General features: G+C 37.7%; 1 protein-coding gene across 1 annotated transcript; it reads left to right on the forward strand.

Annotated features, from left to right (window-relative positions):
- The first annotated feature begins 344 nt into the window (after positions 1–344).
- Positions 345–13,876, forward strand: LOC106090164 (endoplasmic reticulum metallopeptidase 1). Its single transcript, XM_013256264.2, has 10 exons — positions 345–737; positions 6,246–6,913; positions 6,982–7,184; positions 11,048–11,202; positions 11,652–12,035; positions 12,108–12,473; positions 12,607–12,750; positions 12,828–12,927; positions 13,024–13,421; positions 13,488–13,876. The coding sequence occupies exons 1-10, from the start codon at positions 732–734 to the stop codon at positions 13,653–13,655; spliced, it is 2,592 nt and encodes an 863-aa protein (XP_013111718.2). The 5' UTR covers positions 345–731; the 3' UTR covers positions 13,656–13,876.
- The last annotated feature ends 1,517 nt before the right edge of the window (positions 13,877–15,393 follow it).

Here is a 15,393-nt window from a genome sequence, read left to right on the forward strand (position 1 = left end):
TGAAAATTTTATTCAGCACTTTGTTTAGAAAATTGCCATACTAGCTACAGCTCACAATAAATCGAAGCAATTAAACGTTTGCGAAACATTCTCCCTCTCTTCCATCATATCTAAGAAATTTAGCATAAATAACTTTGGCGATAATGAGTCTACGCTCCAGGAGTCGGATGACACATTATTTGGTATAAGAATAATGTGACGCCGAGATAAATAAACACACACATACATGACCTTAACAACATCATTGCCTTGAATGTGTATTCAGAACTGCTCATTGGTTGTGATAGAACAATAGCTTGACATTTGTGTATAGCCGATATTGACATTCAATTAGTACAATTTTTTTTTATCGATTTCGATATCTACACTCTCAGATAAGACGACGCCTACTACGGCCACAGAATGAGACTTTATTTTCTGGATATTTGAAACACTGAACACCAGTGAAGTTCTTTAATTGGATATGAAACTCGTGGCCGAAAAGACGTCTTCTTAAAAGTGAAAACGAAAAACGTGATAATTCGCAGCGGGAAATTTTAAACACAGAAGACACTCGCCAGCCGCTGACATATCCTTTTCGAAGGATCTGCCTTGGACAGCTGTAGCGATCGTACGGCTAACATATCCTTTTCAAAGGATTTGCCTAAATAGCTGTTACAAAATTCCTTGTGCCTTGTGCGTGTGTGTGTGTGTGTACAATTGCCTTCAAAAAAAGGATAGCAACTTAGAATATGGGTGTATGTATAACAATATTGCAAACGTGTACAAATAATTTTAACGGTGTTCATTTTTAAAATAGCACATGCTATGGCATTGCGATTAGCAAAAAGTGAAAATTTAAAACAATTGAAATTCAGCAAATAAAACTAAACTAAAAAATAAAACTAAACTAAAAACAAATTTATGTGACCCAACAAATCACAGGATCTTTTAAAAGAAAAAAATTATAAAATAGCATATTCTATGCTACTCTTTTGCTGTGATCCCATGCACTTGAAATATAACTTAATTGTAGAAATATTACTCTCAGGCCTTAGACCACACTTTCTTCATGATTGCATCACAAATTTTGGACAAGTAGAAAAAAATTTCGCAAACTCAATTCAAATGTTGGCGAATATAAAAAAACAACAACCGATTATAAGGAAGCGAAAGATAAACATATTTATGGAAGTTTTTAAAAATAAAAACGGTTATTCATTTATGCTGGCCATAAACCCTCCAATATTGCCACCGATAAAATTCAAATGTTTGCATTAATCAAGAGTTAATGAGAAATGTATGAATTCACGTTTGTGTGAACATCTACAACATTGATAGACAAATTTTCAAACGAAAAAGAAAAAAGCAATTGAAAGTTTAATTCGAGTTCTCGTAGAAAAAAAACTCCGATCTTGGAAGCCGATTACAATAAACATGAAACTATGATTATTCGCTCTCTACCCATTTAAACACTCCGGCCCACAGTGAGCCCAAGATACAGAAATAGTTCAGTTAAATTCATAAAGCTGATTTGTAAGCAGTTTAATGAACTTCGTGTAATGAATGCACCATTACCATTTATCATGCGACATCCGCTAGGGCATGGAGTCCTATAGATTCCAGTTGTCCGACTGTTCCCTGTGATATTTCTGCTGACCATCGCCTAAAATAGCTTTATAATTTTACTGTTCAGCCATCAAGTTACTTATCGCATCTCCATGACTCAACCATATATTTAGAGTGTGGGCTAACAATGTAGATTAGCAACCTTTTAGAAAATCTTCAATTTAAGTCACAAAAAAAATATGTGTAACTAGTTTCGTTGCCATGTACATAACTGCTGTTGATATTTTAATCCATCAAAAGTCGAAAATGATACAAATAGCCTATTGTGAACACTTCATTATGTCCAGCTGCATGAGCAGTTGCATTTGAAGTTCTCAATAGAAATTCAAACTATTTATGTTTGTATTTGATTCAGAGGTGAACAAATACACACACACACACACTATTGCACATTATTGTGTGCGTGTGACAGAACATAAGCCCATGGGCATAGAAATAGTGTGCATACGGTTAATCCATTGATGGGCCACAAAACACACAACCGCACATAAATTCCTATGCCCGCGGGCGATCAGCAGCACACGTACAGTGTAAGCAACTTCGTGTGGCTTCGTTCAGTTGACGCATTGTTGTTGGTCTACATAGCTACTTCCCGGAGTTGATCACTGGTTTAAGCAATCCTTTTAAACTTCGCGTATACGTAGTCCCATAAAATAAAGTTTATAACTCATACGCACCATTGAAAATTATTTTATGGGCCGATTACGTATTTCTATTCAATTACAATTGCGTTGCCAAGAAATAAAACAATCAAATAAAAATTTGTAAAAAGTTGCAAAAAAGATGTTGGGTTGCCAAACTGATGTTAGATTGCAATCCATAGCTGACCTGTTACTATTTTTTTGGTTTAAAATTCAATCGACGGACGCCTTTTGAGAATGGATAGAAATAACTCTTTGAAATTTTGAATGTTAGAGCTGAAGTGTTATTGAAATTAAGTGCAAAATTTCAAGGTCTGGGTGCCATTTGGCAGGGCACAAAGTTGGTCGCCTCTGCATTTCGAGAAATTGTACGGTCTGCCAAATCTTCACTTGTGGTCCGATTTCCAATGGATATGCCTAAGGATCCCTACAAAAAATTACGCTTCACGTCTACAATATCTCTCTTATGGTGATTTCGATTGTGCAAGTGTAGCATTTTTTCGATATGTTGCACTGAAATCGAAATTTTGTGTTTGTTTGTCCAAAAAAAATGTATACCACGATGGTACGACCTGCTCCTATCCTCAATCCATTCTCCCATTGTCTTAAGTCTCATAGCAGCAATGGCGGCCTCACACTTGATCTGTATGTCTGTGGGTCGGATATCTAGAATAGTCTCCCCTGCCCAAGTGGGTGTGGTCCTCATCGCTCCGTCTATGCCAAGACAACATGTGCTCTCAACCTATTAAATTATCCTAGCGTTGCACTTTTTCTCCACTGCAGTGCACCAAACTACTGAGACATAAGTATGTATTAGCCTAATCAAACTCCTGTAGAACCAGTGGACTATCCTCAGATTCAGGCCCCATTTCGAGCCTACGGCCCGTCCACGTAGTGCCCAACATGTGTGAGCCTTCTCGGCACACTTCTGAATGTGACACTTCCAATTCAGTTTGTCTTCCTAAAGCAAATTTCAGTCTTTTCTGGGTTAACATTGAGTCTAGCCCAGTCGTATGCCATCTGCAAGACCCTTTTGGCGCTTCTGCATAGCTGGTTCGAATCCTTACCCCTTAGAAGCATTATAACATCTGCGTAGTAGATGGGTTAAAATCCCCCTCAGTCAGCATTCGTAATAGGTTATTAAAGGTAGTCACCCATAGGAGTGGCGATAGACCCACAATCTATCCACCTGTTCCTTATCATATGGTTTTTCCAGTCTCTAGGGACCCGATCCATCCGGTACTTGTCTACGGAATGGATCAGTCTGTCGGTCCACACATTGTTAAAAGCCCCCTCGATGTCAATGCATACCGCCAATCTGCGCGTCTTGGGCTCGAAGGATTCTTCTATTTTATGAGTTTGAGCAGTTCGTTGGATGTCCTACTCTTTATCATGGTATTCACAATACCGGGGTTGCCAGATAGTTCGCCTCCTTCTGTAGTGACACCGAAAATATTCCATCAGATCCAGGTGACTTAAATGGTTTGAACCTCCTCAAGGCTTCCTTTATCATAAATTCTGTAATGATAAGCCTTCGATCAATCTGATTACTCGAAGTTTCCGGTGTCTCTGTGAGTCCCGCCTTATCATGTGGAAAATGAATTTTTATCAAAACTCACCACATGTCCTCCGTTGTTTCCGCTCTCACTCCCAAGTCGTCTACTAACGTTTAAGTTTGGACATGGGTTGTTGACAGAAACTTTTTCATCTTCTGATTTTAATATTGGAGACCATAGTAGAAGTCATTGTGCAAAATTTCAGCCAATTCGAGTAGTTAATGGACTCAAGAAGTAAAATAGAGAGATCGGTTTATATGGGAGCACGTATGTTAAAGGTCATGGGAGAAACCGTTGTACAAAATTTCATCCAAATCGGATAATAATTATGCCCTCTGGAGACTCAATAAATCAAGATCCCAGATCGGTTTATATGGCAGCTATATCAGGTTATGGATCGATTTGAACCATATGAGGCACAGTTTTTAAAAGTCATAACAAAACACTTCATGCGAAATTTCAGCCAAATCGGATAAGAATTGCGCCTTCTATTGACTCAAGCAGTCAAGATCGGTTTATATGGCAGCTATATCCAAACATGGACCGATCTAGACCATTTACAATCTCAACCGACCCACACTAAAAAGAAGTATTTGTGCAAAATTTCAAGCGGCTAGCTTTACTCCTTCGAAAGTTAGCGTGCTTTCGACAGACGGACGGACATGGCTAGATCGATTTAAAATGTCATGACGATCAAGAATATATATGCTTTATGGGGTCTTAGACGAATATTTCGAGGAGTTACAAACAGAATGACGAAATTAGAATCCCCTTATCCTATGGTATAAGGAGGATATAAAAATTGAATTATTTGGATAACGAAAATTCAAATTGAAAAAGTTATAAGAAGCAAAAGAATAGAGATAGCTTAATGACTCTTTGAATTTTACAGATATAAGTGTCCAAAACAAAAAATAAATAATTCCCGAATTTTTTTATTAAAGATATCCAATATACCCATTTCGGGCAATGATGATCTCCAAATCGGCATTTTCTAGTTTCTTCTTGTGGAAGCAAAGATTTTACACCTCGAACAATTTCTTCGAAGTGCCGAGGTGGCCAGCTTTAAGGCCCTGCTCATCTAGATACTTGACCTCGATAACAGCCCAGCTGCAACCTTTCAAAATTCCAATAAATTATCTCTATCCGTTCTTAAATGTTTGATACTATACAATATTTTTTCGATTCTATCGCACTATGCGTTGTAAAGAGCAAAAATTTCGATTGATTGAGAAATGTGTTACGTTGACCCGAGAGAGCGAGAGAGTAATGGACTGATTTTCTAAAAAGATACCAATATTTTCCCTTGTCAAGATTGCTGCATGTCAAACCCTGGTCGAGGATCCAAATCCATCGGAAAAAAGTCAATAACTTCGATTGTATCAGAAACTGCGTACTTTTGATAAAAAGAAAGCTGTTGGCAGGACCACACAATCTTCTTTGTTTAATTCAAACTGATGCTAGTATTGAACTAAGATTTGATGGTGGTGAGAGGGAGAAAGAAATAGGTGTAGGTGGATAGTGAAATTTTCACCGCTCTATCATGTTGTTGACATCGAAAACTGCATAGGGAGAAAGTGCAGAAAAGGGGGACACAATCCTGGTTATTTCTAAATTTTCCCTTCAACGCATATTCAAAGCTCCTTGGTTTGTGTTTTATGTGTATACACACTAGTGTTGTGTATACACGGCAACGGCCATAAACCATTAAAACGTGTATCAATTTTAATCGAATGTACATTTCGAGAAATGATACCGAACCCATTAAAATGCCTTGCTGTCCGTGCTAATCAGCCGTTTATGACTTTCTATAAATGAAAAGAACTTAGAAAAGTCCCGCAAAATTTATCATAGCCTATGCAATAATTATTTTATCATGGTCAGCGAAGGTATTTTCGAATTTCAACAACAATTGGCAACTAACAAAAACACAACACGTTTTACTGCCTTTTACTGCAGAAACCATAAACGGATGCTACAAACTTAAGACATTAAACAAAAAAATAAATTTTATAGCTTGAGAGGCCAAAGGTTAAAAGAACTTGTACATTTTCTGCGAACTAGGGTACATTAATTTGGAAGAGATAATAACCGAAAATTTGTTCACTTTGAATTTTTCCGATTAAATATTGGGTTGCCCAAAAAGTAATTGCGGATTTTCATATAGTCAGCGTTGACAAATTTTTTCACAGCTTGTGACTCTGTAATTGTAATTCTTTCTTCTGTCAGTTATCAGCTGTGACTTTTAGCTTGCTTTAGAAAAAAAGTGTAAAAAAAGTATATTTGATTAAAGTTCATTCTAAGTTTTATTAAAAATGCATTTACTTTCTTTTAAAAAATCCGCAATTACTTTTTGGGCAACCCAATTGTTTAAAGTGCTTGAGACTTTTTTGTTAGTCTTGATTTAAGACCACACAGTTGGGTTTCTATGTTCTTTCAGTTCAAAACACAATACGACATTGAAGTGGATTTTGAAGTGCCCAAAAAGATTCCTTGGTACTATGCACCCTTCTTTGCAGCATTTTGGCTTATTCTCTATGTGGCGGTAGTGGTAACGCAAATAAATCACCTGCCAAATGCTCTCAATCACAAAGATGAAATTGACCATCCTGATGCCTTTATAGCCGAAAGAGCGGAAATGCAGTTGATTAACTTATCACGCATCGGACCCAAGGTGGTGGGCAGTGAGGCCAACGAGGTGACAGCCGTAAATTTCCTCAGGCAGCAAATCGAAGAGGTCAAGGCGCAGGCTAGCGATTACTTTCAGTTCGAGGTTGACGTGCAATTGGCAACGGGCAGTTATGTGCACTGGTCCATGGTCAACATGTACCAATCGATACAGAATGTTGTGGTCAAAATGAGCGCCAAAGATTCGACCAGCGAGAATTACCTGCTTATCAATAGTCACTACGACAGTGTGCCCGGCAGTCCTGGAGCTGGAGATGCAGGCTCTATGATCGTTGTCATGTTGGAGGTAATGAGGGTGATAGCCAAGTCGAATGGACCTCTGAAACATCCCATAGTGTTCCTATTCAATGGAGCAGAAGAGAATCCGCTACAAGCATCGCATGCCTTTATTACTCAGCACAAGTGGGCCAATAATTGCAAGTAGGTATTCATTTAATACCTACCGCCATGAAAATCTTCTTCATCTTAGTTGTTACTCTATTTTTCAGAGCTTTGATAAATTTGGATGCTGCTGGCAGTGGTGGTCGGGAAGTGCTATTTCAATCTGGACCTGAGCATCCATGGTTGATGCGTTATTACCGGAAAGTGCCACATCCATTTGCCACATCCATGGGAGAGGAGATTTTCCAAGCGGGCATTATTCCGTCCGACACAGACTTTCGCATCTTCAGAGACTATGGAGGAGTACCTGGTAAGCTTTTCATAGGTTAATTGTATCCAAATGACTCGATTGAAATATATAGATTTTTGCTCCATTTGTTCGGGTTAGGTGTGGTAAGTCACTCTACATTAGGGAAGGAAAGGTGTAGGCAAACATATGCTGTGTTTTATTTTAGTACTGGATAGATAAGCCGTCAAGGGCAAAAAAACGCACAAAAGTTTCCAGTGCAAGTCTGTTTGTTTGCCATTTGCCAACCTGTCAAAACAATACGAGGAAAAAAGTCCAAATATAAGTAAAATTTATAACTAAAGGCGTTCAGCGTCATAGGCGGATATGCTAACCTCTGCGCTACAATGGCCTCCGAAAACGTCATAAACCTACCTAGCTAAAAAAATTAGTTTTTCACATAATTGAAAAATGTTTACGAAATCGTACAATTATTTTCAATTTTTGTGAGTTTGTGAATATGGCAACACTGGTGCATAACAGAAAATGTCAGATTTCCAATCCTGGCGTGAATATCAAAAATATTTTTTAACTGTTATTCTCCCTCACTAATACATACTGGCGGCATTTGTGAATATCTTAACGTAGTCAGACTGCTCCGAAAGGCAGAGCGCTGATAGTAAAAAGATTTTAAGTAAAAACTTTTTTATCATATTTAAAATTTTGGAAAATTTATATAGGCGTTATAGCAACAACAATATCATGAAAACTAAACAAATAGCGAAGTGTTTACGAGGTGTATGACGTTTACTGCTTTTTATACGTTTCGTACATGCATATGACGTTTTCGACGTTTATAACTTTTTGACAGTCGAAATCGTAAAAACCGACATACATGCCATCTCTGAGTACTGCCAAGCCCTTGTGTTTTTATTGCAATCATTTTACTCTTTTATTACAATTGAGATTCCATTGCAGAATATTGTCTGGCTTAGAATGGCATAGCAAAAAACATTTAAAAGTCAGCAAAAGTATGGTGTTGCTAAACTCCGCCTTCTCTTCACAATTCAGGCGTATCCAAAGGATAACTTGTTTGTACATCACAGCCGCATCCAGGATGACACCATGTGGACATTGGACTGGCTAGACAAAGGTCCCCTGAAAAAACTGGGGCTGGGTATATCGAGAAGCTCGGAATGGCTAAGATGTAATGTACCAACGACGCACAGTAGAAAAATTAGAGGAAATATATCTGCCATTTGGGAACGCATAAAGATATCTTCATGAAATTTTCTGCGGTTATATTGTGGTGTTATTCAGACTATGTGCAAAATTTCAGGGCTCTAGAAGGCCCGGTAGCCCATCGTTGAACCTTCAAAGTTGGTCCCTCGGCCATACAAAATTGAAAAGTGCTCAAAATACTTTTGTGTTCGGTATATCTTTTATAGAGTGCAAGAAATTCGACAAACAATTTTTTTTTTTTTTAATTTTGGCAGAGTCTTTTCTCTTGATTTGTTGTTTGTGAAGGCATTTCCTGGCCGATTTTCACGGTCTGATTTTTCAGTCAAAAGTTTTGCAAGCTAAAGGGTGATTTTTTTGAGGTTAGGATTTTCATGCATTAGTATTTGACAGATCACGTGGGATTTCAGACATGGTGTCAAAGAGAAAGATGCTCAGTATGCTTTGACATTTCATCATGAATAGACTTACTAACGAGCAACGCTTGCAAATCATTGAATTTTATTACCAAAATCAGTGTTCGGTTCGAAATGTGTTCATTCACCGTAACGTTGCGTCCAACAGCATCTTTGAAAAAATACGGTCCAATGATTTCACCAGTGTACAAACCACACCAAACAGTGCATTTTTCGGGATGCATGGGCAGTTCTTGAACGGCTTCTGGTTGCTCTTCACTCCAAATGCGGAAATTTTGCTTATTTACGTAGCCATTCAACCAGAAATGAGCCTCATCGCTGAACAAAATTTGTCAAAATTTGAACACATTTCGAACCGAACACTGATTTTGGTAATAAAATTCAATGATTTGCAAGCGTTGCTTGTTAGTAAGTCTATTCATGATGAAATGTCAAAGCATACTGAGCATCTTTCTCTTTGACACCATGTCTGAAATCCCACGTGATCTGTCAAATACTAATGCATGAAAATCCTAACCTCAAAAAAATCACCCTTTACAAATCAATCGTAATATTTGATCAACAAAGGTAATTTAATTGTTTCGTCTCTATATAGAAAACTTGACCAAAACCATTCAATAAAGCTGCAAAGAGGCTTAACGTAGATGCGTTTTATATGCAATTTTTATAATTTGTGTTTTGGCAAAGCTCAAACTCTCAACTTGATAACAAATTTTTGTTACCCCAGGTGGTACTTAAATACATACAAAGTTTTTTTTGCACCATCCAAGGATTGAGTTCTTTCTCTACGGCCATTTTACTTAAAAAAATGGCGATTTTGCAAACATCTATTCCCAGTATGGGCATTTTGGGTATTCTCGCCAAGAAATGTAGCCAAAATGTAAATATATTTTTAGAAGAGATAACCGTCTATAAAATGCTGTAAAGCTAGAATGATATCACTATTGGTATTGGTTTTATGATAAAATAAATTTGAATTTGGGTTTTCAGAAATGTGTATATTTTGGACTCATTTTGTGTGTTTTACCTTAATAATCCGGCAAAAAATGTAATATTTTTGATTTCAGCTTGAACATGTTGTAATAAAGCAAGTCCTTCCTTTCCATACGCATATATTTTATAGTTGAACACAAATATCTCTAATTGTTGTAGAGATATTTCACTTACAAACTTATTTTTTTGGATTTTTTTTTTTTGTCTAGGCTGACCTCGTATTTTGTGATTTAGGAAGGCATTTGTGAACCGATTTTCAATCTAAATACCGATTGTATCATATTACAATATCCGTCACTTCAGTCAACCGTTACAAATATTTTTAGGAATTTTTTGAGCAAATAAAAAATTTTGAAAATCGGACCATAAATGCGCTTTTGGCAGCCCGAAAACAATTTTGAAGGCCCACCAATGGATTTCCACACCTTCTATTGCACACAGTCTGCATAATACCTCAGATATAACATCATTTTGTGAAGATATCTTTATCCGTTAACAAATGGCAAACTTATTTCCACTATATTTTTCCCATCGCATTGTGCGACGGCTGGTATAAATATCTTCTCAATGACCAAATCTCTGGAGAACGTATTTCTGAGAAAAAGGAAACCATAGAATATTTGCAGGGCTTGTCCGGCACTACCATGAAGATGTTCTACTTAAGCTTCTAATTTCTTTTAGGACTTGTCTGAATTAGCGGATGTAAACCAGCGATCTGATTGGTTCAATGGTACAACAAAAGAAAAAATTTAAACCATATTAAGCCCGTTTTGTTTTGTGAAAACAATACCATACTCATATGGTTACCATATGGTATGGTTGATGTAAAGCGATTATCCGTACAATACAGTAAAGTTTTCACTAAACGTTTATTATCAGGCGGGGTAAAAGGCGTTGTTTCCTTCTGTTCCTTTGGTGTCAAAATGGACTAAAATGTTCACAAGAATCTGATTGGAGTTAAATTGCCATTAAAAATCCACATAGCCTAACCATACTATAGATAGATAAATATTATTTAGTTGTTTTGCCTTTATGGTGATGAAATAACACTTCTTTTTTTGTTGCTGTCGCCACATAAACCAATTTCTCGAATCGAGAATCCATAGAGTGCAAGCCGACTTATGTAGATAAACTTTTAGTTTCTGCGTATACAATGAATTGGTCTAATGAACTTGGCCAATACGATCCAAGATTTGGGCCACCCTAACATTGTTTTACATTTCAATGCTTTAGTTCTTAGTTTCCAATGATTTATCTTTTTTTATTCATATCTCTTTGCACGAAAATTACACATTTCAGGATTCGACATGGCCTATATTTTCAATGGATACGTCTACCACACTGAATATGATCGAGTCAATATCATCTCCAAACGGTCCTTGCAAAATACTGGCGATAATGTAGTGGTCTTGGCGAAGGGTGTTGCAAATGCACCAGAAATGGACAATCCAGAGGTATTGAATAGTTTTTGTTTATATCATAGAACATCAATCCATTAATTGTTTTTCATAGCCATCACCATAGTATGTACGAGACTGATCTAGTCAATCTTATTGAAACACCTTAAAAAATCGAAATGATCGTCTTGCCATTTTAAGTCGATCTAGCCATGTCCGTCCGTCTTTGGAAATACGTTCGCGTTCAAATGGATAAGACAAACCGCTAGAAATTTTGCACAAATAAATTGGGTTGATCGGTTCATACCTTCCATATCAACCTTCGATACTTCTAGTTGATTAGTAGTTCAACTTAGCTAAAATGTGCAAAATTTTTAATCAGATCAGTGGCTTTTAATTAAATTTTCCCTAATTAGTCTAAGTGAGTTTGCTAGTGAACCAATCGGTCACTGCAACAAATAGCATTGCCCTAATAAGTTTGAACTATTACTTGATCAATTTTACAGGATCATGCAGAAGGACATGTTATATTTTATGATTTTCTTGGTTGGTTCATGGTCTTCTACACCCAGACCATAGGGATTGTCATCAATGTGGTCGTATGCGTTATAGCCTTGCTGGCCATTGCCGTCTCTCTGTTCTTTATGCACGCCAGATCGGGACTGCCCATGAAGGGGGTTTTGATGCGTTACTTAACTATTTTTGCCATACAAATTGTTTCCTTGGCCCTGGCTGCGGGTTTAACAGCTTTGGTGGCCGTCTTCATGGACGGAGTGGGAAGGCCTTTGACGTGGTTCTCGGAAACCTGGATGCTGATAGGGCTCTATTTCTGTCCCATGTTCTTTGGAATGGGCATACTACCGGCTTATTATCTAGAGAAGACGAAAAAGGTAAGAACAAACATGCATAACTAGTGATGATTCTTTTACATAATTGCATCCTTTAATTTTCACATCGTTTAGGATAAACTAAGTTTGGGCTTCCGCATTCAGTTGTTCATGCACTCCCATTGTCTGTTTTTGATCATACTGACCATAGTATTGACCAGCATTGGCTTGCGGTCATCGTTTATGTGTATGATGGCTGTTCTGTTCGATATTGCCGCACTTATTATCAATCTCATCACTAAATGGCACCGGAGAGCCTACTGGTTTGCCATCGCTGCAATGATCTGTCAAATTCTACCCTTTCTTTATTATACGTCCATCGCTCATGCCACATACTTTACAATGATTCCAATGGCTGGACGATCCGGTTCGGGCTCTAATCCGGATCTGTTAATAGCGGGAATTGCCATTTTTATGGCACTACTGTTTGCTGGATTTATTGTAAGTAGACGTAGTTATTTTTTAAATATCCACAATCCTCCTTCACACAGCGAGTACCCTAGACGCAAGTGTTGCTAATTGTCCTGTTGGCATTTTTATTTTATTTCCATTTGTTTCTCTCATCGTTTTTCAGATACCATTATTTTTCTTCTTCCGTAAGACACGTACGATAATCGGTTCATTCTTGGCCATCACCATACTATTCATTATAATCGCTGTTACCCCCGCAGGCTTTCCTTACAAAGCAAAGACGGCAACCCAAAGATATTCGTTAATTGTAGGTCCAAGTCTTGAATCCATTTCTATTCAGCTCAATTCTTCGCATGACCTTTTCCTTTCTTACAAACATTTTAGCATGTACAGAGAACTCTCCACAATAGTGACGGCAGTGTGCGTCTCCATGAGTCAGGAATTTATGTCTACCCCCAAGATCGCAATAGGGATAGTGCGGATGGCAAGTATTACAATGGAAAAGAAGAAACCCCCAAAGAAATGCACCTCACTTCTCACTTCGCTTTGTAATCTATGCTTTTTTTACATTTTCGTGCAGAATATATCAAAGCTATAGGAGAGAAGCATAAGGTCAGCGAATATTGCGATGCGGAAATGTTTTGTGGCATGCCTTTGTACAACCACAGATGGCACAAGGCTAGAGAGCGCAGTTTTTGGATACCCACCGAGGAAGATCCTAATTTACCTGGACCAAGACCGACACTTACACTTACGAACAGCTATAAGTTGGATTCCGATGAGACTAAACGATTCGAGTTTAATTTGCAAGGTCCCGATCATATGACCATTTTCATATGCCTCAAGGGAGATGCCAAAATTTTCAACTGGTCTTTCAATGACACAATGCTGCGAGAGCAATGGGAGCAACCCTATTTCATTTATTTTTCATATGGCAAAGATGAAAGTCGAGCTCTAGACTTTAGCGTCGATGTTGAGGTAATTTGTGCTCAACTTTTCTTTCATACTTCTATGGGAACTCATTAAACTTCCAATACATTGCAGAAGGCCAGCGGGTCTTTCGAAATGCCCTCCTTGGAAATTGGCATTGGTGGCCATTGGATACATCAGAAGATAGTGCGCACCCCAAAGTATCAACAGTTTGTGGAAAGTTTCCCCGAATACTCGAGCGTTAACGATTGGATAGCGACATACGAAAGCTGGTACTTTTAAGTTCGATCACAGCGTAGGTTAGGCTTCTTGAATTTCATTATCATTCGATTGTCAGTCCATGATGGCAGACAAACCTTAATCAAATAAAATTTATTTATTATACACACATCTAGTAAATTAGGACATAGACATAAACATGTTTATACTATGGAAAGAATTTGTAAGATTTTACTTTTAATTTGAGCAAAAATAAAGAGGGCATTGCTGAGGCCATCCGATAATGTCTAAGGATCATAACATCATTTTTTAGATAGATTTATATTTTGAAAAATACTGGTCGTGTGATGAAAACGGGAGGACACTTATCATCAGTTTTAAAAACGCTTTATTTTGGTTATGTTTATTTCGATTTCAGTGAAATCCCGTATCCATAGTAGCATAACCCTAAAAGGCTTAGGGTCAAATTTCCTGAAACGCTTTTCCGCCGGACATGTGTATCCAACACTAAACACTGACTCTCAAGCGAGTACGTTTTTCCGGTGACATAAAACAGTCTGGAACCGGAAAGGAAAATTGTTATTTAAAAATATTGAACATTGTAGAAGTCATTGTGTTATGCCATTTCGAGCTACGACTGTAAAACGGAGAAGTCTATTATTAAAATTCTTGTTCTTTGACAGCACCTCGTTGGAAATCCATTTTTCTATCGAAACATAGTACTCAGCGATAAGAGGCCATTGTAGCGTAGAGGTTAGCATGTTCGCCTTGGGTTCGCATCGTGGCGAGGACATCAGAAAAAATTTCAGCGGTGGTTATCCCCTCCTAATGCTTGCATCATTTGTGAGTTGGTGACCATGTAAAAACTTCTCCCCAAAGATATGTCGCACAGCGGCACGCCATTCGGACTATAAAAACGAGGTACCTTACCATTGAGCTAAAAACTTGAATCGGGCTGCAATCAGTGATAGGCAAATTTGCATTTTGAAGCATTCTATCTGAATGGATGCTTAAACATGCAAAACTGTCGCAAGCACAGCCACATGCCGGACAAGAGTTACCGATTCATCCCTAAAAAACGGCAATTTGGTGTGGTTTTTGGGTTGGTGGCATCATTGGCCCATTTTTTATCAAGAACGTGTAAGAAACGTTACCGTCAATGTTCAAATTCTAACCTTAAAAATTGACCATTTGAACCGGAGCCGCCGGCAACATTTGCATGCAGTTATGACTCAAAATGACAATAGGGTAATTACTATTGTCGTTTTTGGTGCAATTATACGAAATTAGCCTCAGACTCGGTAATTTCATTGGCCAGTCCATGTATCCATTATTGTTTGATTAATTAAGTTGTACACTCTTCGGCAGTTCATAGCAGTGTTCAAAAAAAAAAAAACATTAACAATTACTATGTGACAACCAACACCACGTTTAGTGCTTATGAAGTATCCAGGAAAGCTATGCTAAAGGCCCTGCAGACGAGGCCGTTTGAAGCGATCTCACAAAAAGGAGGAGTTAAATCAAATGATCCATATCTTCTGAAATGGCTAGTCTGTTAGAAATCAACTTTACTACTTTAGTTTATAAACGATAATTTTTAACAATTGTTCTTTGAATTCATAATTTGTCAATTTGTATAAAATATTTTTTCATTCTCTATTAATAAATCGTTGAAGATAGTCTTCTAAATATTCCTTTGTAAGCGTACTCTAATAGGTTATGGGCCATTATGGATTTAGTTAAGACGTCGTTCACGAAGCTCAACGCTGATAATTACCATCTTTGGAAATTTAAGATGGAG

This window comes from Stomoxys calcitrans, chromosome 5 (genome assembly GCF_963082655.1).
Source record: "Stomoxys calcitrans chromosome 5, idStoCalc2.1, whole genome shotgun sequence".
NCBI lineage: Eukaryota > Metazoa > Arthropoda > Insecta > Diptera > Muscidae > Stomoxys > Stomoxys calcitrans.